The sequence below is a fragment of the Dreissena polymorpha genome, chromosome 14 (genome assembly GCF_020536995.1).
Source record: "Dreissena polymorpha isolate Duluth1 chromosome 14, UMN_Dpol_1.0, whole genome shotgun sequence".
NCBI lineage: Eukaryota > Metazoa > Mollusca > Bivalvia > Myida > Dreissenidae > Dreissena > Dreissena polymorpha.
Window position 1 is genome coordinate 24,782,579 of NC_068368.1, and position 26,010 is coordinate 24,808,588.

General features: G+C 36.1%; 1 protein-coding gene across 30 annotated transcripts in view; it reads right to left on the reverse strand.

The window, feature by feature from the left end:
• Positions 1-26,010, reverse strand: part of LOC127858832 (transforming acidic coiled-coil-containing protein 3-like) — a 164,936-nt gene that overhangs the window by 5,504 nt on the left and 133,422 nt on the right. For 6 of the 30 annotated variants that reach the window (XM_052396127.1, XM_052396132.1, XM_052396150.1 and 3 more), the window contains 6 exons: positions 24,457-24,540; positions 23,584-23,616; positions 9,412-9,590; positions 7,965-8,008; positions 2,341-2,408; positions 474-566 (listed from right to left, as the gene is read on the reverse strand). The exons of 5 other annotated variants lie outside the window; for them this stretch is intronic. In XM_052396127.1, coding sequence (XP_052252087.1) covers positions 474-566; positions 2,341-2,408; positions 7,965-8,008; positions 9,412-9,590; positions 23,584-23,616; positions 24,457-24,540 — 501 coding nt within the window. The remainder of the gene's footprint in view (positions 1-473; positions 567-2,340; positions 2,409-7,964; positions 8,009-9,411; positions 9,591-23,583; positions 23,617-24,456; positions 24,541-26,010) is intronic. 19 more of the 30 variants (XM_052396153.1, XM_052396151.1, XM_052396146.1 and 16 more) reach the window with 6 other exon arrangements.

The window sequence follows — 26,010 nt, forward strand, 5'->3', positions numbered from 1 at the left end:
GGATTATTGAGAAAGTTTCACTGTATTATAATCATATCATAGCTGTGGATTAACCTACTCACACTCATCCTGGCTCAATGAAAACTGAATACAGACACCACCTGCTTGATGCCATCCCCCCCTTCATATCCCAAGCTAAAAAGCAGGATTTTCAACTGCTATGCAAAACCTGGTTAAGACATGTATGCAAATTGCCTCCCTGTTCAGTGATGACCTGAAACTTTGTCTCACATCCAACAAAGGCCTTATTTATTATTTCGTTTGCAATCCTATAAATTTACTTTTCACATTCGTAAAAAAAACACACTAACACAGAAAGTGATGTCAGGATTTAAGTCAAATAAATTTGTCTCGAAAGAATGAGTAAGCATAAAAATCAATTGTATCTAAAAAGTGGATTTTCTCTTCTTTTTATCTTTAGCCAGATATCTATTCTATATAAGTTTATGAGATCCTAGTTGTTGCTTTTGTACCTTCTTAAAACCTTCCACTACTCCCTTGGTACGTTCATATCTCTGATGGAGGTCAGAAAATGCTGTCTCCACTGACTGAAGATCTTCCAAAGCCTGTAAAGGTAATATACCAAATAAAATATAAGACAGCTGAAATTGAGAGGCCATTCGTTCAAATAGATTTTGTAAATGAGAATACTAATGATTATTGAGGAAGACACGGAAACTGGAAACAAATTGAAAGTAGATCCTGTCACAGTAGTGATGACAATACCCCTCATGCAACACAGCGCAATGTGTGGAAAGTTGTGACAATTAAACATTAACCTTTGCGTGTAACCAATTTTGATCACATGGGCATTTTTTTTCATCTCAATTTGTAGTGAAACACAATGCAATTTAACATATTAAATTTAAGGATTGGGTCTCGTGGTTTCCGAGGACAGTTTTGAATATTGAGTTTGCTATTTTATGACCCTGTTGTCATGATTTTATGCAACTACCCAGAGGTCAAATATGCAAAGCTATGCAATGCTTTATACTAAATATAACATATTTGAAAGTTTAAGAGAATGCCTGTGGACAAGTTTGTGTATACGGACAGATTAATAGACAGACAGACAGACTGGAAAAGAGACAGACAGGCAAACAGACAGACAGCCTGGAAGGGACAGACAGGCAGAAAGAAAGACAGACAGACTGGAAGAGACAGACAGGCAAACAGACAGACAGACTGGAAGAGACAGACATGCAGAAAGAAAGAAAGACAGACAGACTGGAAGAGACAGACAGGCAAACAGACAGACAGACTGGAAGACACAGACAGGCAAACAGACAGACAGACTGGAAGAGAAAGACAGACTGAAAGACAGACAGACTGGAAAAAGAGACAGACAGACAGACAGAAAGACAGACAGACTGTAAAAGAGTCAGACAGGCAAACAGACAGACTGGGAAAGAGACAGGCAGGCAAACAGAAACACTGGGAAAGAGACGGACTAAAAACAGACAGACAGACTGGAAAAGAGACAGCCAGTAAGACAGAAAGACAGACAGACTGAAAAAGAGACAGACAGGCAGACAGACAGACTGGAAAAGAGACAGACAGAAGTTATTGAAATGCACTTAGTGACCCCATGACCTAGTTTTTGACCCGGCATGACCCATATTCCATCTTGACCTAGATATTGTCTAGATACAACTTCTGACCAAATTTGGTAAAGATCGGATGAAACTATTTGAATTAGAGAGCGGACACGAAAAGTGTGACAGACTGTCGGATAGTGCGAAAACTATATACCTCCTTTTCTTCGAAAGGGGGCATAAAAGAGACAGACAGGCAGACAGACAGACTGGAAAAGAGACAGACAGGCAGACAGACAGACTGGAAAAGAGACAGACAGACTGGAAAAGAGTCAGACCAGCAGACAGACAGACTGGGAAAGAGACAGGCAGGCAGACAGACTGACTGGAAAAGAGACAGACAAGCAGACAGAAAGACAGACAGACTAGAAAAGAGACAGACAGACTGGGAAAGAGACAGGCAGGCAGACAAACAGACTGGAAAAGAGACAGGCAGGCAGACAGACAGGCAGACGTTCATGGTAATTCCTGTATACCCCAATCAACTTCATACTGGGAAGTATAAATATCTCATAGTAGGTTTTTGGCTGTTTAATTAATAATGTACTAACTATCTACATGTTTAGATGCTAATTTTTCCAAAATGTGACAGATCATTAATTAAACTGTTGTTTGTTTTTCTTTCAATAAGTTTTAACAATCTTCAGTTTCCTCCTGGTAAATAACTTATACAAGAATGAATATTTGTAACCATATTGACATTCAGTAAAGCAAGAAACTTTAATTAATAAACTGTAGACTTCACCTGATCACGTTCTTTTATAACGTCTCCAAATGTGTTTTGCGATTCAGAGCTTGACTTCAGTTTGTCAGCTGCAAGAACAATTGTCATAGTTTTGAACCTTGTCTTACAAAAAAGTGCAAGTAAGCATACAAAAATTGGTTAATATGTGTAAACCTATAATGTGCAGGTGCTTAAATTTTATTAGTAAAAGTATGTGAATACATCTGATATATTGCAAAAACAACCTGTTTTATCAATACGAGAAAAATGTTATCAAAATTTTCTATTTACAGTTATCCAGTTAATAGAAATTTGTGATAACACTTTACCCTGTCTATTTAAACAAGAAGTCCTGAAAGGCCCAAAGTCGCTCACCTGAGATTCAAAGGAACTGACCCGTTCTGTGCAGCCCAAGATGTTATTAGAACAAAATGTTCTTACCAACTTTTATGACTAGTGAACACCCTGGCAGCCACGTTTTTCAACAGACCAGAACTATTTTCATACACATCCAAGATATCATTTAAACAAATATACTGACAAAGTTTCATGAAGATTCATAAGTCCATATAAGGAAAAATGCCCCGCCCACTGGTGGCCATGTTTTTCAAGCAACTGGAACCATTTTCGAACTTGCCCAAGATATCATTGGGACAAATCTTCTGACACAGTTTCATAATGATCGTACAATAAATAATATGGCTTCTAGAGTGTTAACAGGGTTTTACTATAGCTATATAAGGAACTCATCCAAGATATCATTGAGACCAATCTTCTGACCAAATTTCATGAAGATTGGACAATAAATGTGGCGTCTTGAGTGTTAACAAGGTTTAACTAAAGCCATATATAGCCATATAAGGAAAAATGCCCCGCCCCCTGGTGGCCATGTTTTTAAAGCAACCAAAACTATTTTCAAACACATCCAAGATATCATTGGGACAAATCTTCTAACCAAGTTTCATGAAGATCGGAAAATAAATATGGCCTCTAGAGTGTTAAGAAGGTTTTACTATAGCCATATAAGGAAAAATGCCCCGCCCCCTGGCGGCCATGTTTTTCAACCAACCAGCATCATTTTTTAACGCTTCCAAGATATTATTTGGATGAATTTACTGACCAAGTTTCATGAAGATAGGGCATTAAATGTGGCCTCTAGAGTGTTAACAAGAGTTTACAATAGCCATATATAGCCATATAAGGAAAAATGCCCTCGTCACCGAACAGCTCAGAAGTGAATGGCAAAGAGTGATTGCAAAGATGAGCAAAGTCACTACGCAGTTCTGGCCTGAGGAGATCTCTCCTTGTGAGATTTATCTGTCGGTTGGTGTGCCCCAAAAGGGCTAAGGCATTGTTGCATTGGTCAACAAGGGGGTTCATCTTTGAAGACCCCTGTTCTAGACACGCCATTTCATTCACTGTTTTAGCTAAAATAGTAGCTGCCTTAATCACCGATATTTCGATGTTTTTGAAGTTTTTTGTCTGTCAACCTAGCATTGTGTGAGATGGCATCCCAAATAAGCCTATTTGTCTTAACCACTGAAAGGCCTTCACAATTTCCTGGCCTTGCAAGTTTCTCATCTTTGATCAATTTATCGTACCGATCGTCATTGATTCCGTTATGGAAAAGATCATTGATATTGTCAGCTAATGTCTGATCGATATCCTAATCACCTGTTTCCGTCGACCAAAACTTTTTTGTCATTGACTCAAATCTGCTGTGGCTTGCTTTGTCAGCCAGTCGCTTTCGCGAGTTTTGAGTTTCTGAGCCATGCCCGACAGGCTTGATTTCTTCTATATCATCCGACTCGAAGCACTCACCCTCTTCGTAATAACCGTAGCCATCATCATATGTGTCAAAGTTATGCAATTCGACTTCAAGTCGTGCTCCCAAGTCGGTCATTTTTTCACTTTGTTTTATTATACAGTCTTGCATACTTTTTAGAATCGCTTACATTTCAACGTTCGGCGAGTCCTGATTGGCCGACTCCTGACATTTGGAAGTGTCGAGCGTCTCAGACACTGGTTTCGATGGCACTTTTTTCTTTTCAGAAAGTTTAGCTTAGCAAATTCACGCCTGATAACACTGCAAACGACGTCAGCACACTGATCTGTGCATGCGCCGCACAATCTCTCATTTAAGACTGACAGTGATATGACGAAATAGAATGCCCTGTCCATTGACAGCCATGTTTTTCAAGCAAACGTAACCATTTTCAAACTCATGATCCAAGATATCATAAAGACCAATCTTCTGACCAAACTTCATGAAGATTGGACAATAAATGTGGCCTCTATAGTGTTAACAAGGTTGTTACAAGGGAGTTAACTACCGGTATTAGAAAGTATGTACAGGTTATCTTTCTTTAACAGACTGTTCACATGTTTTCACTATATACATATAGAGAAAACTGGCCCACCCCCTGCAGCCATGTTTTTCCACCCATCATGACCATTTTCGAACTCGTCAGAGATATCTATAAAATCGATCTTTAGACAAATTTTTTATAGATAAGGCCAAAAATGTGACTTCTAGAGTGTTCACAAGCTTTCTTTACAATATAAATATAAGGGAAATGACCCCCCCCCCTGGCGGCCATGTTTTTTTACCGATCTGCACCATTTTCGAACTTGTCCGAGATATCAATAAAACCAATGATTCGACCATGTTTCATGATGATTGGGCTTAAATTGTGATTTCTAGAGTGTTCACAAGGTTTCTCTAAAGCCATATAAGGAATACTGCCCCGCCCCCTGGCGGCCATATTTTTCAACGGACCGGAACCATTTTTCAACTCAACCAGCATATCATTAAGACAAACATTTTGACAAAGTTACATGAAGATTGGGCATCAAATGTGACTTCTACAGTGTTCACAAGGTTTTTCTTTTTTTGACCTAGTGACCTAGTTTTTGACCCAGTTTCGAACTCGGTCCAGGTATCATTGGGAAAAATGTTCTGACCAAGTTTCATGAAGATTGGACAATAAATGTGGCCTCTAGAGTGTTCACAAGGCAAAATGTTGACGACGGATGACGGACAAAAGACGATCACAAAAGCTCACCATCAGGGGTGTCAATTGCCCCAAATTTGAAATCCGGAAAATTAAGCCGTAGGATAAAGGGAAGAGAGGGCCCAACCCCACAAGCCCTAGCTTTTTGTTCTTTTTTTATAGTCTTTCTAGGTGCAATTTCTGGTGGGTACAATGCTAAATTTTATAAACCAAACCATCCGTAACACCGCAGGTGTATTTGTCATTCTAAACAAATGATATTAAGAACTTCGAAATTAAATTAAAATCGAAAAACCAGCATATCCGAAAACGACTGTCCGAAAACATGTCACGATACATCATTTGCAAATGAAATAAAATATGCATATCGTTTGACTGCAGCAAAATAAAAACCAGTATCCAGTAACCTTGCAAATACGCAGTCAATATATAATTTGATTAACATATTGTTTTAAAATATGATACTGCAGTGCTTTACTTTGCCAGTTACTGCTCATGTCAGTGCCATACGCTTACCAATCAGAAATCAATAAATAAAATCGGTACCAAGCGCAAATGTCCGGAATGCCGACGATGCTATAACAATATTCGTTCTGAAATGATTCCGCACTAAAATAATTTTGTCCCTACCCCCACCTGCCTTAAATAAACTCATCGGATTTACATTCACCTCAAAATCAACAGACGGCTCAAATCCGGATTTCCGGAATAATCCGGAAAATTGACACCCCTGACCATGAGCACGTTGTGCTCAGGTGAGCTAATAAAATATATGTTGTGTATGAGAATAGTGATTATGTTTCATCAATCAACGAGTATTAGAATAGTGATTATGTTTCATCAATCCAAGAGTATTAGAATGTGCTTATGTTTCATCAATCCAAGAGTATTAGAATGTGCTTATGTTTTATCAATCCAAGAGTATTAGAATAGCGATTATGTTTGATCAATCAACTTGAACTGCTGCATGGCACAATGGTAGCAGGTTGGCTTTTGCTTTAAGAGGACCTGGGTTTGAATCTCAACGATGGAATTTTTTCTTCATTTTTTTACCTTACAATTATAATTATTTAAGGCTGTCAAAGAACATTATAGATTTGTTAGTAACAGGGTTGGCATATTGACCGGTCAATTGAGTATTGACCGGGCCGGCGGTCAATACCCGGTTAAAACCGGTCAATACTGGTCATTACTGGTCTTTACTGGTCAATTGAAAATTGTAGCATTTAAACATTACAAAGGAGCCATTTTATATTAAATCAATAATTATTATGTAATGAATAAACTTTTTTTTCTGAGTTATTTATTGTAAAAAAAATCTTTAAAGCTGTAAACAGTTACTTCTTTATTATTTATGGAAACAGCCTCAAATACATAAGGACTAAGGCAATATCTTTATCTCAGTGTATCACATCTGTATTATTACTATTGTAGGTACCATAACATTTCACTTATCTATTGATATATCTATTTGATAAGCAGATGGACAAACAGAACTCTTGTGTATTCTAGGGTTATAAATCTGGCCTCATAGTTGGTAATATAATGCATGCAGTGTTATGTCTCTGATATTGACAATTAAGCAAATCTGCCCTTAGGCTATTTCATATCACTCACACAAGAAGATTACATTGTACTTGCTATTAATTTAATAGTTACTTCTAACTTGTTTCCTTTCTGTATTAAGAGGTTTTTTTCCCTTTCATATTAAAAGTTCAATTGGTATTCAAATGAATAAACAATCAAAGTTCTTGATTTTGCCAACAAATAATGTTTTCCAATTGTGGGTCTACTCTTCTTTTCAATTATTTTTTTCTTTTAATAATTATTTCTTATTATGTTTTTTATTCTTATATCAATAAAAAATTAAAGTTTTTTTTCACTATTTTGTTTAAAAAGTATTCAAAGAAATCAATGCAAGAATACATGACAAGTAAGGATTGTGTCAAAAAGGTGCCATTTAAGGCCCTATTATCAGTTTTGGGTGCCCCAACCTGTATAGGTGAGAAGACTGTTAGAAGACTGTGGGGACAGTGGGGTATGAGGAACAACTCATACACAGTAATTGACAGGTTCTTGTTGAATCAAGCACAGAATTATGTGAGCATCATAATTCATTAGAATTGAAAAAAAGTTCAATCAACCAGAAAAATCAAATTGACCAACTTTGACTTATATGCAAAATTTTGAGAGATTGGCCTACAAATTGCATGAACAGGTATAAAATAGTGGGTATTAATAGCTTAAGACATTATTGGCAACATGTCTGTTTAATTTATATTATCAATATTGTTTAATAAGGCATGGAATGTAAATTAAAATTGGGGGTAAAGTTCAATCGACCAGTATTGACCAGTAATGACCACTTCAGGAGTATTGACCGGGGCGGTTTTAACCGGTAAAAACCGCCGGTTAAAACCGGGGGCGGTCGATTGGTGCCAACCCTGGTTAGTAATCATTATTTAATGCCTTTTTTAAAAGTACCATAGTACCCACAGTTTCATAGCTTCAGACACCATAAATATGGCTAATGCACCTTTTCATACATGTCAATTAACAAGCAAATTAGCCTATCAAATCACAGTTGTATAGAATGGTCACATCCAGGGGACACGGTAAAGACATAATTACCTTGAAGCTGAGCAATTGTCTTTTCAAACTCTGTCACCACTAACCTGAAAAGAAACATTTGCATAATTGAAGGGGAGGTTTTGTACTTGACAAGTAAAAAACATCTCTCAAAATGGTATAGTTACCAGTCATTCACGTCAAATATCAATTGAATAGTACTTCACAATCTAACTAAATGTTCATAAGCAATAGCTGTAATTTTGTATGTAAGTTAGCCTTTGATGTGCCTACTAATGAATTACATACACCTGGCCCATTATACAATATGGTTAAAAACTATGAGTGTTAAAATATTTTTTATTCACAGGCTTTGTAAAACAAGGATATCTGTAAAACTGATGGAAGCTCCCCAATGATGCTTTGTCGATATATGGGTTAATTGTGTGGAAAAAAGTGAGACCTTGAGAAATCTAATATTAGCCTCAGTGACTTTGACCTTGACCCCAGTGACCTCAAACCTCATCAAAAGGTAGAGGTCCATGCAAGGTACCTACATGCCAAATATGAAAGAGATCGGTAAAGTATTGACGGTGCTATGAGAAACTGTAACAAAAGTGTGACAGAAAAATATATTATTAGCCTTGGTGATTTTGACCTTGACCCCAGTGACCTCAAACGTCATCAAAAGGTAAAGGTCCATGCAAGGTATCTACATGCCAAATATGAAAGAGATCGGTTAAGTATTGAAGGTGCTATGAGAAACTGTAACAAAAGTGTTATCGTACGGAAGTGCGGAAGGACAAACTGGCAACTATATATATATATATATATATATATATATATATATATATATATATATATATATATATATATATATATATATATATATATATATATATATATATATATATATGTATGTATATATGGGGAACATAAAAAACAACCATTTTATTTAAAAACAAGAGCTGTCTCCATAGGATGACATATGCCCCCGAAAAACGCTTTGATAGACGTTATGAGCATTTTTCAAAACCAAAACGCAGAAGTCGAAACCTAAACGTTTACCCTAAGTTCAAGGTCAAGGTCAAAGGGGTCAAAATTTGTGTGCGTATGGTGTGCCTTGTCCATATACACATGTATACCAAATATGAAGGTTACATTTGAAGTGACATATGAGCATTTTTGGAAAACTAAACGCAAAGTGTGACGGACAGTCAGACAGACAGTACGATCACTATATGCCCTCCTTCGGGGCATAAAAAAAGATTATCTACCCAAAACAACCAATTACGTAATTTATTTATTTTTCAACATATGTTATGGTTCGACTGGAAAATTCAATTTACAGAAAAACGTTAGAATACTGTTATCATTTCATCAGTTGAACAGTGTAAATTATCTATAACTGTTTTTTTTAAACAGAAAAGTACCATTTGAAATCACTGATTTTCCCTATCCATCACAGCAAACTATAAAACAAATACAATAACCAAATGTTGGCACTCACTTCATGTCCTCGTTAGCCGACCTCAACAGGAGCACCTGTTCATCCAGGTATGCAATCTTCTTGTCACGGTCTGCCAGCTTCTTGCCCCACTCGCGCTCCTTGTTGAGTACTTTAGTGTTGTACTCGAGCTCTAACTCCTGCTTCATCTTGTTCCAGTCCGACTGAGAGTACTTCAGAACCTGTTCACAAATACTGTTGTGACTTATTTTCATTTACAAGACATTTTGCAGATTAATTTAAACTGGCATTTTCTTTTGATCTTAAATTTGTGGGTTTTCTTGGAAGCTCTGATATAAGAATTCGGACTTGAATAATCTTTTTACACTTGATTTTGTGGCTGAGCAGACCAATAAAAATACATGAAAATTAGTGTTTGATACTATTGGTTTCAGAGTAGTCAAAATTATGAGGGCCAAAACAATTTCAATCAATTTATAGCATAACATTCATTTCTAAAACCCAGGCAACAGTGTAGAGAATTAGGGGATGAGGACTAAGAGCAATGTTGTTTAATAATCAATATAATGTCATGACAACACAAGAAGATACACAAACTACCTATTTTTTGTTTGTTTCATGGACCAGAAATATTTGAGGTCGAGTGCTTTTTATATACATGTAGAATGTTAAGCAGACATAATATAGTTTCAGCATCGCAACCCTCCATAAAGAATGTCATGACAACACAAGAATGGACTTGCTTTTGACCCACAATTGTGCAAACTATGTGGAATAATTTTATGACATGCAATTCTTTTAATAATATATATCATAACAACACTTAATCAGAGGGGGTAATCACGTTATAGCCCAGATGGCGACGGCCATGCTGAGACAGTTATTTTTTGCTGTTTTGTACCCTTTATTACTTTTGTTTAATTTTTAAAAGTCACTCACTTTCCAGCCATATCAGTAAAAATGTGATAAGCGTTTATATCGTATTAAAATTTGGTTTATACCTCGACTTTACTCCCCACAAATTTTCGTAGTGGAGCTGTAATTAGGTCAGCCCTCTAAGGTATTTTGCAGTGAGTGAAGTTGAGATATAGAGGAATATTAAAATGAAATAAATGCTAGTAACTTCCTTGCTAATATGGCTGGAAAGTGAGAGGCATTTAAAACATTAATACAAGTAACAAAGGGTATTAAACGGCGAAAAATACCTGCCTCAGCAAGGACGTCACCATCTTGTGTTTCACGTGATTGCCTCCTCTGTTAATGATGTGATCAATAAACAAGAAGGCCATGATGGCCCTGTATTGCTCCACTGGTTTATCTTTGCAAAAAAACGTGCAATGCGCATGGGTTGAAATGTACTCAAGCATGTGACTTTCTCTTTCTATCCCTCGTCCCACTGGGGGTTTAAAGTTGGAAGGGTGAGCATTTTTATATATGGAAAAAGTTACTACCGTGTAAACTAAACAGACTTAAAAGCCCGGGAATTGTTGCACAGGTCCTTTGCTTATAACGTAGGTACATTTATCTCTCCAAAAGATATTGTCGTTCTTTCTATGTCACATATTTTTAGATGCTGAAGATCAAATCTACGCATTTGATTTGAAACAGATTCACAAGACCCATAGGAATCAAAATGCCTTAACCCTTAACCAAACGACAATTTTTGGACTTTCCCAATTTGAAAGAGGTTGCAGACGTCAATTAAATTAAAATGGAATATGAAGGAAATGATCAGGTAGGGTAGAAATCATTGTGATAGAAGGAGAAATTGCTCATCAACCCACACATCCCTAAGACCAAAAGGCCTGAGAATATTATGATAATCTAAAGATTATTTCTTTATATTTATAAATGTATTTAATTAAGTAATACATTTGACTTCTAAGATCAATTCATAACTTATATTAAGAAAATTATAAAATGGTCAGAAATATATATGGATTGTTGAGCAATTGACAATCATATCCACAATTCATGAGTCACGATTCACAAATGGAACAATGAATCATTAGTTATTAAAAAGCAGCATATACGATAGTTAAGAACATTGCACTTCATTAATTTCAAAACCTTCTCTTGGATATAAAGTTTGAGTTTACCATGGAGAATCATATATTGACTTTTCTTGAAATAATTATGTTCATGGAAGTTGTGTTTTTAAAATCAATAATATATTATTAAACTGGTTTAAACACTACAAAAATGACATGAAATTAACATGTCATCCAAAATATTTTCATCCGGATATATGGTCACTTTTGACATATTTAAATAAAACCCGACTTTTTTCAGTTTGCAAGAAAAACATTCATAACACATGTTCTTACTTCAATGCCTTTGTAAGCAGTCACCATCTGACCTAAAATGGCACTAAATGACAGGGTTTTATCTCATGTTTTCAAGATGTTGATGTTGTTGTTGGTCACAGCCAAACGGCCGCAGTAATCTCCACTGGTAAACATCATATGTTCAGTTTTGTGAGCCCCGGGGCCGGGTCAAATTTGAGCCCAGGGGAATAATTTGAACAAATTTGGTAGAGGACTATTAGACATCACTACATACCAAATTTAGTAGCCCTAGGCTCTATAATTAAGAACAAGAAGATTGTTAAAGTTTGCACACAATAAGCCTTATTTAAGCATATGTTCATTTTTGTGACCCATGGGGCAAGGTCAAATTTGTTCCCAGGGGCATAATTTGAACAAACTAAGTAGAGAACTATTATATGTCACTACCTACCGAATTTGGTAGAAATAGGCCCAATGGTTATGGACAAGAAGATTTTTATAGTTTTTACAAAATGGGCCCGATATAAGCATATGTTCAATTTTGTGACCCCTGGGGAACGGTCAAATTTAATCCCAGGGGCTTAATTTGAACAAACTTGGTAGAGGACTATAAGATGTCATTACATACCAAATTTGGTAGCCCTATGCCATACAGTTATGGACAAGAAGATTTTTAAAGTTTGCACAAAATAGGCCTTATATAAGCAAATTTTCGATTTTTTGACCCCCCAGGGCAGGGTCAAATTTGACCCCAGGGGCATAATTTGAACAAACTTGGTAGAGGACTATTAGATGTCACTACATACCAAATTTGGTAGCCCTACGCCCAATGGTTATGGACGTAAAGATTTTTAAAGTTTTCACAAAATAGGCCTTATAAAAGCAAATTTTCAATATTTTGACCCCCCGAGGCAGGGTCAAATTTGACCCCAGGGGCATAATTTGAACAAACTTGGTAGAGGACTATAAGATGTCACTACATACCAAATTTGGTAGCCCTTGGCCCAATGGTTATGGACAGTTAGATTTTTTAAGTTTTCACAAAATAGGCCTTATATAAGCAAATGTTCAATTTTTTGACCCCCCGCGGCAGGGTCAAATTTGACCCCAGGGGCATAATTTGAACAAACTTGGTAGAGGACTATAAGAAGTCACTACATAGCAAATTTGGTAGCCCTAGGCCCAATGGTTATGGACAAGAAGATCTTTAAAGTTTGCACAAAATAGGCCTTATATAAGCAAATTTTCAATTTTTTAACCCCCCAGGGCAGGGTCAAATTTGATCCCAGGGGCATTATTTGAACAAACTTGGTAGAGGACTATAAGATGTCACTACATAGCAAATTTGGTAGCCCTAGGCCCAATGGTTATGGACAAGAAGATTTTTAAAGTTTGCACAAAATAGGCCTTAAATAAGCAAATTTTCAATTTTTTAACCCCCCGGGGCAGGGTCAAATTTGACCCCAGGGGCATAATTTGAACAAACTTGGTAGAAGACTATAAGATGTCACTACATAGCGAATTTGGTAGCCCTAGGCCCAATGGTTATGGACAAGAAGATTTTTAAAGTTTGCACAAAATAGGCCTTATATAAGCAAATTTTCATTTTTTTTAACCCCCCGGGGCAGGGTCAAATTTGACCCAAGGGGCATAATTTGAACAAACTTGGTAGAGGACTATAAGATGTCACTACATACTAAATTTGGTAGCCCTACGCCCAATGGTTATGGACAAGAAGATTTTTAAAGTTTGCACAAAATGGGCCTTATATAAGCAAATTTTCAATTTTTTGGCCCCCCGGGGCAGGGTCAAATTTGACCCCAGGGGCATAATTTGAACAAACTTGGTAGAGGACTATAAGATGTCACTACAAACTAAATTTGGTAGCCCTAGGCCCAATGGTTATGGACAAGAAGATTTTTAAAGTTTGCACAAAATAGGCCTTATAAAAGCAAATTTTCAATTTTTTGACCCCCTGGGGCAGGGTCAAATTTGACCCCAGGGGCATAATTTGAACAAATTTGAAAGAGGTTCACCACATGAACATTCCTGAGAAATTTCATCACAATTGGACCAGTAGTTTAGGAGAAGAAGATGTTTTTAAAAAAGTTAACGCACGCACGCACGCACGCACTGACGCACACACGACGGACACAGGACCATGACATAAGCCCCGCTGGCCTTTGGCCAGTGGAGCTAAAAAAAAATGGTGAAAAAAATGTCTGAATAAATATTTAACCTAGAAAATAACTTTACCAGAACTTAAAGAGAGCAGATCATGTTTTAGTGAGATTTAAATGACATTAATATATGCATACTGCTGTTATATGTATACCACCATAATATGTCTTCATTTCTGCACAAAAAGAAGGCAAGCTTAAAACATAAACAAGAGGGCCTGAAAGGCCCAAGGTCGCGTACCTGAGATTCAAAGGAACTGACCTGTTCTGTGCAGCCCAATATGTCATTAGAACAAAATGTTCTTACCAACTTTCATGACTAGTGAACACCCTGGCAGCCACGTTTTTCAATAGACCAGAACCATTTTCATACACATCAAAAATATCATTGGAACAAAATTAATCTTCTGACCAAGTATCATGATGATTGGACAATAAATATGGCTTCTAGAGTGTTAACAAGGTTTTACTATAGCTATATAAGGAAAAATGCCATGCCCCCTTGGCGGCCATGTTTTTCCACCAACCGGAACCATTTTCGAACTCATCCAAGATATCATTGGGACAAATTGTCTGACCAAGTTTCATGATGATCGGACAATAAATGTGGCCTCTAGAATGTTAATTTACAAGCAAATTTGTTTAATTGATATCCCCCGCCAATATACTTCTGGACACAAAAAGTTGTCTGAACGGATGGACACCGCCAACGTGCATCATCCTCTTATCCATATATATATACTCCTACAAAGATTCAATGAAATCTGTCAAAGCACTTCCAAGATATGGCTCTGGACACACACAAAAGCATTTTTTCAAGATACAAAGGGCCATAACTCCGTTATAATCCAATTGTGTACAATGCCATTTGGCATGCATCATCCTCTTATCCATATATATATACTCATATCAAGTTTCAATGAAATCCGCCAGAGCACTTCCAAGATATGGCTCCGGATAAAAAAAAGCATTTTTTCAAGATATAAAGGGCCATAACTCCGTTTGTTTAATTGATATCCCCCGCCAATATACTTCTGGACACAAAAAGTTGTCTGGACGGATGGACAACACCAACGGGCATCATCCTCTTATCCATATATATACTCATACCAAGTTTCAATGAAATCCGCAAAAGCACTTCCAAGATATGGCTCCGGACACAAAAGTGCCGGACGGACGGAAAGACGGACGGACAAAGCCAAAACAATATCCCTCTGCCTATGGCTAGGGATAATAAGGTTTTACTAAAGCAATATATTGCCATATTAGGAAAAATGTCCCGCCTCCTGGTGGCCATGTTTTTAAAGCAACCAAAACCATTTTCGAACTCATCCAAGATATATCATTGGGACAAATCTTCTGACCATGTTTTATGAAGATCCGAAAATAAATGTGGCCTCTAGAGCAGGGATCATATTTTCCCGCAACATCAATCGGTCCGGATATAAATGGGGAAAAGTATCCGAAAACGTATATCCGAAATCATGACAAATTACGTTAAAATATATACCATTGATTTTGCCATTCATGAAGGTGGTATAATACATGTACAAGTAAAATTCCCTTAGGCATTTTTTTTAAACGGAACGAGTTTTCTCAACTGGTTTTATCATTTGGTATTTCATTGTTGTTTCGTGTGCTGTTTTATCAGACTTTTTTCAAAGTTGTCGATATTATTAATCTGTGTAAGTCTATACCGATGTTTTAAATTGTTGTCGACTCGATAATAGCTTACAAACATGCACTGAACCAAACAAATGTCTGTGCGTAGGTTGGCTACTGACAACAACAACCAAATATTTAATAAATAATGTGTTGTCAAATAACCCACGGCCGATAGTTTAGATGCGTAGGGATTAAATCACGAGAGCGAAGCATTTGAAACCACGCATCTAATTTTCCGGTCGTGAGTTATTCAACAACAAAGTATAAAGTACACAAATTATTTTGATTCTAACACGGTTTTCCTTGTGTACTATTTTATGTGAAGTTCCGCCCATAAAAATAACTTTCGGCTGTTCTGTCGATCAGATCCGCGACTTTCATTCATAATTATATTACCGGATTATAACGCTGGTGGAAAATGTATCGGCATGTTTTGTTTAGTTACAGCGCGTGCGTTCAGACGCGTCTTTTCGGATGCGTCTTTAATCCGCTGTTCACAAGTTTATGGTTCTTGGTCTGACGTGCAATAAACCGGTCCTGACCGGTTTAGAGACTGCAGCGAATGGTTTATCACATCTTATCGAGATAAGAATGTCATAAGGGTGTGTTAGCATGTACACTGTGTAATCGATTTCATGACATGAGAATTTTAATAGCAAATAAAATCGGACCGACTGTTTGGGATTTTCAATCGGTCTTTCATGACCCCAATCGGTCTAGGACCGACAAAACCGAAAAAAATATGATCCCTGCTCTAGAGTGTTAACAAGGTTTTACAAAAGCCATATAAGGAAAAATGCCCCGCCCCCTGGCGGCCATGTTTTTCAACCAACCCGCATCATTTTTGAACTCATCCAAGATATTATTGGGATGAATCTTCTGACCAAGTTTCATGAAGATCGGACAATAAATGTGGTCCCTAGAGTGTTTACAAGATTTTACTATAGCCATATAAAGAAAAATGCCCTGCCCCCTGGCGGCCATATTTTTCAACCAACAGGCATCATTTTCGAACTCATCCAACATATTATTGGGATGAATCTTCTGACCAAGTTTCATTAAGATTGGACAATAAATGTGGCCTCTAGAGTGTTAACAAGGTTTTACTTTAGCCATATATAGTAGGGATAGCATCGAATACCCATATAGGTATTCGAATATTCGCAAATCCATTCAATTTAATATTCGAATATTCGCATAAAACGGCAGGATTGATTTTACTTCTTTTACTCAGTTTCGTTTCCAGTAGGGATATTAAATATAAATTGACAAAGAAATACCATTGAATATACAATTGTTGTGTTGAGAAATAGAAAGAAAATGTAGCTTAATTGTAAAAACAAACTTTGAAAAAGCCTTTTTAGGCGAAATATATCCGAAAAGAATGAAATTTGTTCTGTGTTAACTTCCATTGTTTTGTAAGTTATATCTGTTTACTAAATACGAGGTTATTTATTAACGTTGCTATCGAATAATTGTATCGCTGTCTGCTTATACTATGACCGATACTTTAAACTGTTTCTTTGATGGCTGTTTGACTTTATTACAAACACTTTCCAGTGAACCAGGATGCTTAACAGTGACATGATTCACAGATTTGTAGTAGACCGCGCATATGTAAAAGTATTTAACACACATTACACGTTGCGGTCTTCTTATCCACAGATCGTGTAAAGTATTTTCCTATCTCCGAAGGGGCTGGTGGCATTTTCAGATGTAAATTATGATCTCTTATCACAAATCATTGTTCTGAAGTTTTCTACCGACAATTTACTTTATGAATTAATATCCTTTGTTAAATTTGAGTAATTCACATATTTTAATGTCTGTTCCAACTCTGTGATCACAGAAACTAAATTATTATTCGCAAGTCGATTGAAGCCCTTAATTGGCACCTAATTGACAAACAACAGTACGGGCCCTTTCTTAGAGTTTGTATATTGCATTGCGCAATTTAAGTAATTCACAGATTTTAATGGCCGTTCATACTGTGATCACAGGAACTTAATTTGTATTCGCCAGTCAATTAAATCCGTTAATTGGCACCTCAATGACAAACAACAGTTCGGGGACTTTCTTAGAATGTGTATATTGTATTTCGCAATCAACGCTGATACGGGTCGCGTTATCAGTTTGACACAAAGAACGTCACATCAAACATGTTAATCTCAAATGATTTCGGGTCGCGACTCGCAGGTCATTAAATATTAGGGCTATTACGTTTGAAAAAAAAATCGTATATCAATTCTGTTATTCGAATACTGACCATTCAATCCAATATTCGAATAATTTTGCCATCCCTAATATATAGCCATATAAGGCAAAATGCCCTGCCCCTTGGCAGCCATGTTTTTTAAGCTAACATAACCATTTTCAAACTCCTCCAAGATACACTGTAACTCCAATATAATGCGGATGACGGGGTCCAAGCCACGCAACAGCGTTATCAACAGACAGCGTTATAAGTTTTGAGCTTATTTATTTAAGGGGGCTATAAAAACAGGTATTGTATAGCCTATAATATAGGTCCTGTGTATTGTCATGCTGTGTTGTCATCCGCAAATACATGCATATAAACCGAATCGAACGATAACAGCATACATACTGCTTTTCTTATGTGCACATTTATCCGATAATCCAATATAATTACAACATCACTTACAAAACAATAATGTTAAACATTTATGACAAGAAATATGTTTACGAATTTCATAAACAAATTCATATGCCTACGCCATTTTTCAGAAAAAATAGTACAGTGAATTGGGACACAATTTTCATTGGACGAGCGAATTTAGATTTAGATTGAATGCAATACGATACATGTACAAAGAAATGTTTTATTGCGTCATACGCAGCATGTAAAAAAACGTGCTTTCCGTGGACTTTCTGATAACAGGCAAAAATTTAAGTGCATCTCTGTTAACTATTACACTGCGTTAGCATGTACATAAATCGTAAGGATTTTTTAATTTATTTTTCGTATACGTACTGAAACATTAAACATACACAAAGATCTTTTTATTTATAAAGCATGTATAGCATATAATAAACGATAACACACTTACACAGCCAAAGTTTATATACAATGAAATACAATACACGATAAAAACAAAACTTAAAACATAAACAGGTAATCGTTTTAAATAACTTTAATTTGATAATTATTCCGCTTGCACTTGCCTTATTGAAATTAACCGCTCTGATAGGGAATACATGTAATAAACATGGACTCACGAGTTTTCACACCTTTATTGACATTACAAAACAGATTAACACCAATTAGCTGTGGAGTGTCGTTTAAACTCTAATCGATTAAAATCAGTTAAACCGACGGATAAAGCAATCAAGCTGTGATCACCGGCTTCTTTGAATTTTCTGAAAATACATGAAGTTGCATAACATGGATTTGAATCAGAAATGTAAGGCTGGAGAAAAAACGGGAGCCAAGGACCCCCCGCGTTATGTTGGACACAGCGTTATAACGGACCGCACTATATTGGAGTTACAGTGTATCATTAAAGGGACTGTCAACCACGACGACGAAGAAAAGACAAAATGTAAAATACCGTATTTTGTTTACAGTTATTAATTTATATTGATTAAAATATCACGACTGGTATATTACATTCCTTGAAAAAAGTTGTTAAGTTTTCATATTTTCATTATATTTGGTAATAAATTTTACTGGGTATGTCTACCAGGTAACTACCAGTTAACTATAAATAACGCCAGTAGATTGATCATCATCGTCGTTGTGCATGCGTAGTGAATTATATATATTTAATATATAAAATGATCAATCTACTTGCCTTAATAGTGTGTATATGTCACCTATTTTTGCGATGTACTTTTGATTTCACATCGCAAAATATTATTACTGAATATACTGAAAATATGAACTTTTTTCAAGTAATGTAATATACCAGTCGTGATATTTTAATCAATATAAACTAATAACTGTTAAAAAAAAAACGGTATTTTCGAACTTTTCTTTTTTCCTCATTTGTGGTTGACAGTCCCTTTAAGGCCAATCTTCTGACAAAATTTCATGCAGATTGGACAATAAATGTGGCCTCTAGAGTGTTAACAAGGTTTTACTGTAGCAATATAAGGAAAAATGCCCGATCCCTGGCGGCCATGTTTATCAACCAACTGGCATCATTTTTGAACTCGTCCAACATATTTTTGGGATGAATCTTCTCACCAAGTTTCATGAAAATTGGACAATAAATGTGACCTCTAGAGTGTTAACAAGGTTTTACTATAGCAATATATAGCCATATAAGGAAAAATGCCCCGCCCCTTGGCAGCCATGTTTTTCAAGCAACGTAACCTTTTTCGAACTCATCAAATATATCAATAAGACCAATCTTCTTACCGAATTTCATAAAGATTGGACAATAAATGTGGCCTCTAGAGTATTAACAAGGCAAATGTTGACGCCGCACAACGGACGACGGACAAAAGGCGATCACAAAAGCTCACCATGAGCACATTGGGCTCAGGTGAGCTAAAAACAGATCTCATGACAAACAACAAAATGATCTCATTCTATTGTGTGTGTATGTTTTTTTTTCAAAAGTGTGTTAACAGAGAACTAATTTGAATCCAGGGAAAGTTAAATCTTAATTGCAAACTTCAGGACAGGCCATGTGCATGCATGAGCACATAATGCTAGAATTCTTGTATTACTTATACTTAAATAATACAATACACATATATCCACATTTATATGCATGTAACAAAGGATATTGAATGTAACTAATATGTAACTAAATTAGCTTTCAAATTTAGCATAAACATTCTACAGGACAAAAACTTTTACTAGAGAAACCAATCACCAAACATTAAAGCATTTCAACCTTATAAATAGTACTAGAAATGTGTTTGTAGGACATGGGTGCCCCACACATTCATTTTTTTCCCTTAGAATTCTTCAAATGCTGAAAACAAACAAGAATATCAGTGAAACTGATGGATGCTCCCCGATGATGGCTTTGTCAACGTATTTGTTAATAAACACCTAAAAATATCTATTATTAGCCTCTGTGACCTTGACCTAGTGACCTCAAACCTCATCAAAAGGTAGAGGTCCATGCAAGGTACCTACATGCCAAATATGAAACCGATTGGTTAAGTATTGAAAGCGCTATGAGAAACTGTAGCAAAAGAGTGACGGAAAAATCTATTATAAGCCTCAGTGACCTTGACCCCAGTGACCTCAAACTGCATCAAAAGGAAGAGGTCCATGCAAGGTACCTACATGCCAAATATGAAAGAGATCAATTAAGTAATGAAGGTGCTATGAGAAACTGTAACAAAAGAGTGACGGAAAAATCTATAATCAGCCTCAGTGACCTTGACCTTGACCCCAGTGACCTCAAACCTCATCAAAAGGTAGAAGTCCATGCAAGGTACCTACATGCCAAATATGAAAGAGATCGGTTAAGTATTGAAGTTTCTATGAGAAACTGTAACAAAAGAGTGACGGAAAAGGTCTATTATTAGCCTCAGTGACCTTGACCCCAGTGAACTCAAACCTCATCAAAAGGTAGAGGTTCATGCAAGGTACCTACATGCCAAATATGAAAGAGATCGGTTAAGTATTGAAAGTGCTATGAGAAACTGTAACAAAAGAGTGACAGAAAAAGTCTATTATTAGCCTCAGTTACCTTGACAACAGTGACCTCAAACCTCATCAAAAGGTAGAGGTCCATGCAAGGTACCTACATGCTAAATATGAAAGAGATCGGTTAAGTATTGAAGGTGCTTTGAGAAACTGTAACAAAAGAGTGACGGAAAAAGTCTATTATTAGCCTCAGTGACCTTGACCTCAGTGACCTCAAACATCATCAAAAGGTAGAGGTCCATGCAAGGTACCTACATGCTAAATATAAAAGGATCGGTTAAGTATTGAAATAGCTATGAGAAACTGTAACAAAAGTGTGACGGAAGTAAGGAAGGAAGGAAGGAAGGACAAACTGGCAACTATATGCTCCGCCGAAATTTTATTTCGGGGAGCATAAAAAGAACCAAGATAGGACAAAACCAACTTGTTTCTCAAAAAGTGAGCCATGACTTTGTTGATAAAAAAAATTGCATGAAAGAACCCAGTTGCCCTATTTCAATTCCTGAAGAATATGTTCATAAAGTTTAATCACTCCAATGAGTATACTTTTTTAGTTACACGCTGTTACGCACAATACAAAAAAATAAAACAAATTAAGGCACTTAAAAGTGCTGATGCAAGTTTTTTTTATAAACACAGATAACACCTATGCTAAGCTAACAAACTTTTGAAAAAATCCCCTCATCAAATTTAACTAATTGGTTTTGGTTTTTGTTCAGCATAACAAGTAACCACATAAACCTTTAATTTTTGCCAGAACAGACAAGCGCAATTCTATATGCCCCAACCCATTCTAAAGTGGGGGCATATACAAAATAAGTGAAAGGCGCAAAAAATAACTAATTCGCTAGTTATTTATGCTATTTAAGTTGTAGGTTGCAGCACAACAAAACCACATTGAACCAGGTGATCAAGACAAGTGTACCACAACATCTTATACACAGATCAGTAAGTTTTTCACCTTTGAAGGAAAGGTGCCCAGGCCCTAAAGATGGGGATATTTAGGACAAAAGGGGGATAACATTTTTTTAGATAAGCATGATTACAGGTTTTTATTCTACTTTGCTATAAAATATTTAAGTAATGCTTTTCTACAAAAGCTAAATTATATTATGCCAAAATTGGTTGGATAAATTGCTGGCATTATTTACAAAAACGACTCCATCTTAAATAAATTTTTCAAAATATACTTCAGAAGAACGGAGAAGAGGAAATGGGGGTAAACTCCCCCCCCCCCCCGCATAAAATCACTGCAAATCCATATAGGGCAAGCAAACAGGGAAGGAAAGGTACACAAGACCATAACACAGTTTACTGAAAAACATGCTTAAAACCAAAAAGGGCAACCCACAAAAGAAAACAAAAAAATTGGTTGTCAAACTAAACATGGTATATACTCAGAGTTTTTTTATTATAGTGAACAAATAACTTTATGGCTATGCAGTAAAACAATGTGCTAGCCAAGCTTACAAACTGTGTGAATTACCTACACATAATTAGATTAACCATAAAGCACTGTAATTGCTTTTAAGTGCATTTACACTTTGTAGCAATTATCACTTCAGAGTGGTTATCCATGAAACGCATACAAAACAAGAGCACCGCATAGCGGGTGCCAACGCTTGGCTGCGGGTGCAGTTTTGAATAAATGAAAGATTGTCAGACGATTTTTTTTTAATAAGAGGTCACAGTGACCTTGAACTTAGACCTAGTGACCCAAAAAAGGTGCGGCGTGTATAACTCATAAGGTGCAGCTACATATGAAGTTTCAAAGTTGTAGGTAGAAGCACTTTGATTTTAGAGCCAATGTTAAGGTTTAGCACGATGCAGACAGCGGACAAGCTGGCTATGACAATACCTCGGGTTTTCTCCGAAAACAGCTGAGCTAATAAGCACACTTAATAATGTAAAATATCCATAAGAAAACTTTTTAGGTACAACATCTGATTGTCATATCAATTCCGTATTCCATATAAAAAAGAAAAAAAATCATTATAACAATATATGTGTTATTTTTAGTTCAAACTAAATTTACTTTAGCTTCAGCTACAGCCTTCAACTTCTTGAAATGCATTCAAGTTCTTTTCCTGGGTAGAACCAGTACTCCATGCCTTTGGGAAAGATGTACAGAATGCTCCCAGAAAGGGAAATCGAACCCATGATATCAAGGTTGCTCAGCCAGTATCCAATATGCAATGGTGACCGTATTGATTTGTTGTTGTAAACAATAGAAGCAAATGACCAAACAAAATTTACCAAATTTATATTAACTACAAACTTGCAAAGTACTATTAGAACTGGAGGGCTGGCAATATATATCGTTGAAGATGCTTCGGATGTCTGGACATTGTTCCAGAAAGTATATAAACCGCAAAATTGCTAACATAGCCAATAACCAAAGGTGATCAAAGGGTGCATGGCACAAAGGTTACACACTACTACACAATACCTTATCGTCACCGGATTCAGTACTGTCTGTATCCTACAGATGTTAGAAGTCAAGACGGTTTACATGAAGCAATGCATGATCATAAAAATCCACAAAAATCTGAAATTGGCATGCATAAGTAACATACATGCACATACAAGGCAGTTACTCAACTAATTGTTATGCACAAAACATTTTTCATAAAGGTTACATGTATAAAGATAAAGCTGTTTGACATGCATGCAACACATATAAACATGCAGAAACAGACATACATATAAATAATTCGGACATTTATTTGGTTGGCTAAACATCACTAAGAAACACAGAAAGAAACATCACACCCAACTGGCCAAAGTAAACATCATTGACATCCATCACAAAACTCAGTTTTTGAAAAACATCCTTCATTATGTATTTCCTCCTTTAAATTTTGACAAAATACTATGGGCATTTTTTAACCATATAGAAAACCTTGTTACCAAACATATATTGCAGTGATGCATATTCACAGAAGCCCAGCAGCCTATGGACATAAACATTTTTGGTAGCCCTGAAGATTTTCTGAGAAAATTCCTATGCCCACCGTATATATATATATATAAGAAGCATTGAATGAACAATATATATAACCTTAAAAATGAAATTTTCAGACTTAAATGACCATTATTTAATCTTAAAATCTGAGTTCATATCAATGAAATTGATCAATAAGCTAAACTAATTTAGAGCCATTGTTCTTTCCTCTTCAATATAATAAATGGCAAATTTTCTGTAATGGGCATTTCATGGGCGTTTTACCTGGTACATGTACATAATATTCTTTGATTCATTTTGAGTCCCAGGACAATTCAAACATGCTAGTACACAATGATTATAAACTAGTCTACTAACCGGAACAAACTGCACGACGCTGTCTAGATCATGGTCCGAACCATTCTTCATATTGTTGTGCTTCATTCTATCAACCTCATCGCCCTAAAACAAGTAATTCAAATACTGTATATGCCTTTAACATAAGCCCCTCCCTAATTTTTTTTTAACAATACCTCAAACTCCCTCACTAATTTAATGCTAAATCAAATTACCGTAATTACTCTAAGTTTTCAGACACTAAGTTTTCGGACACCCCCGTTTTTGGCCAAAATAATATTTTGTGTGACTCTCAATTTTCAGACATGCGCATTTTCGTCTATTATTGACTCTAATTTTCAGACAGTATGTTTACAGCGCTATTTTTCCAGCTTTTGTCACTGTATTCGCTTATCTTGTGACACTTTGATCATGGGGTTTAACAGACGGATAAAGGTCATAATACCTGGGAGACGCATGTCTGAGGGCAATGGACCATAACATTTGTGTAATGGGGTAAATAACCATGTATAGAGATAGAAACAATTGCTTCACCCAACAGCATTTTAAATGATACCTTCCATCAGTATGTTTAATTTTTTACTTTATTAATTCTGTATCAGTTCAGGCAAGAGTAAGCAAAGCTGTGAATTTTTTTTTTTTTTTAAAGAAAACACTATTGTGCATTGATTTGTTGCTTTTATTTGATATGATTATAATTTCGGACATTTAATTTTTGTCTCTAAATATTCGGACACCTGAAATTTTTATTATTTTCCGTATCTAAATTTTTGGACATTATTTTTAAGTGTGTGAAAACTTAAAATAATTACGGTATTATGTTTTATATAACTGGCCCTTCTTGAAATGTAAAACAACACACAAGTGATATTATGAGAATATACTTAATTTGGTTAATAAATTTTATCTATACCCTCCTTAGTCCTGGAATTTAAAGTAAATAATTTATACTTTATTATAATAGAAGATACAGAATGTATTTCATGCTTGGTCATATACATGTATGAACATAGACCTCGCTGCGACTGCTTAACCATTTATACCAGAGATAGAATATAATATATAGGCCACACTCTATGAAAAGAGGGTTTAATGCATGTGCGTAGTGTCATCCCAGATTAGCCTGTGAAGTCCGCGCAGTCTAATCAGGGACGACACTTTCCGCTTTATGGTATTTGTTGTTTACAGAAAATCTTTTCTTAGAAAAAATCAAGTTTAGGCGTAAAGTGTCATTCCCTGATTAGCGTGTGTGGACTGCACAGGCTATAATCTGGGATGACACTTTACGCAAATACATTAAATGCCCTTTTCACTGAGCGCAGCTCATATATAATATTTTTATTCTTGCCAATAATTCTGTGAAAATGGATAAAAGGGACTTTGAAACATGCCCTTGAAAATGTCAAAGGCGTACAATCAACTAAATTAAGTTGATGGCTTCAACAAGAAGATGTTCTATATGGGCTGTGCTCTGTGAAAAAGGGGTTAATGCATGGCCGTAAAATGCTGTTCCAGATTAGCCTGTGCAGTCTAATCAGGGACTACAAATATCCGCTTTTATAATATTTTTTTTTT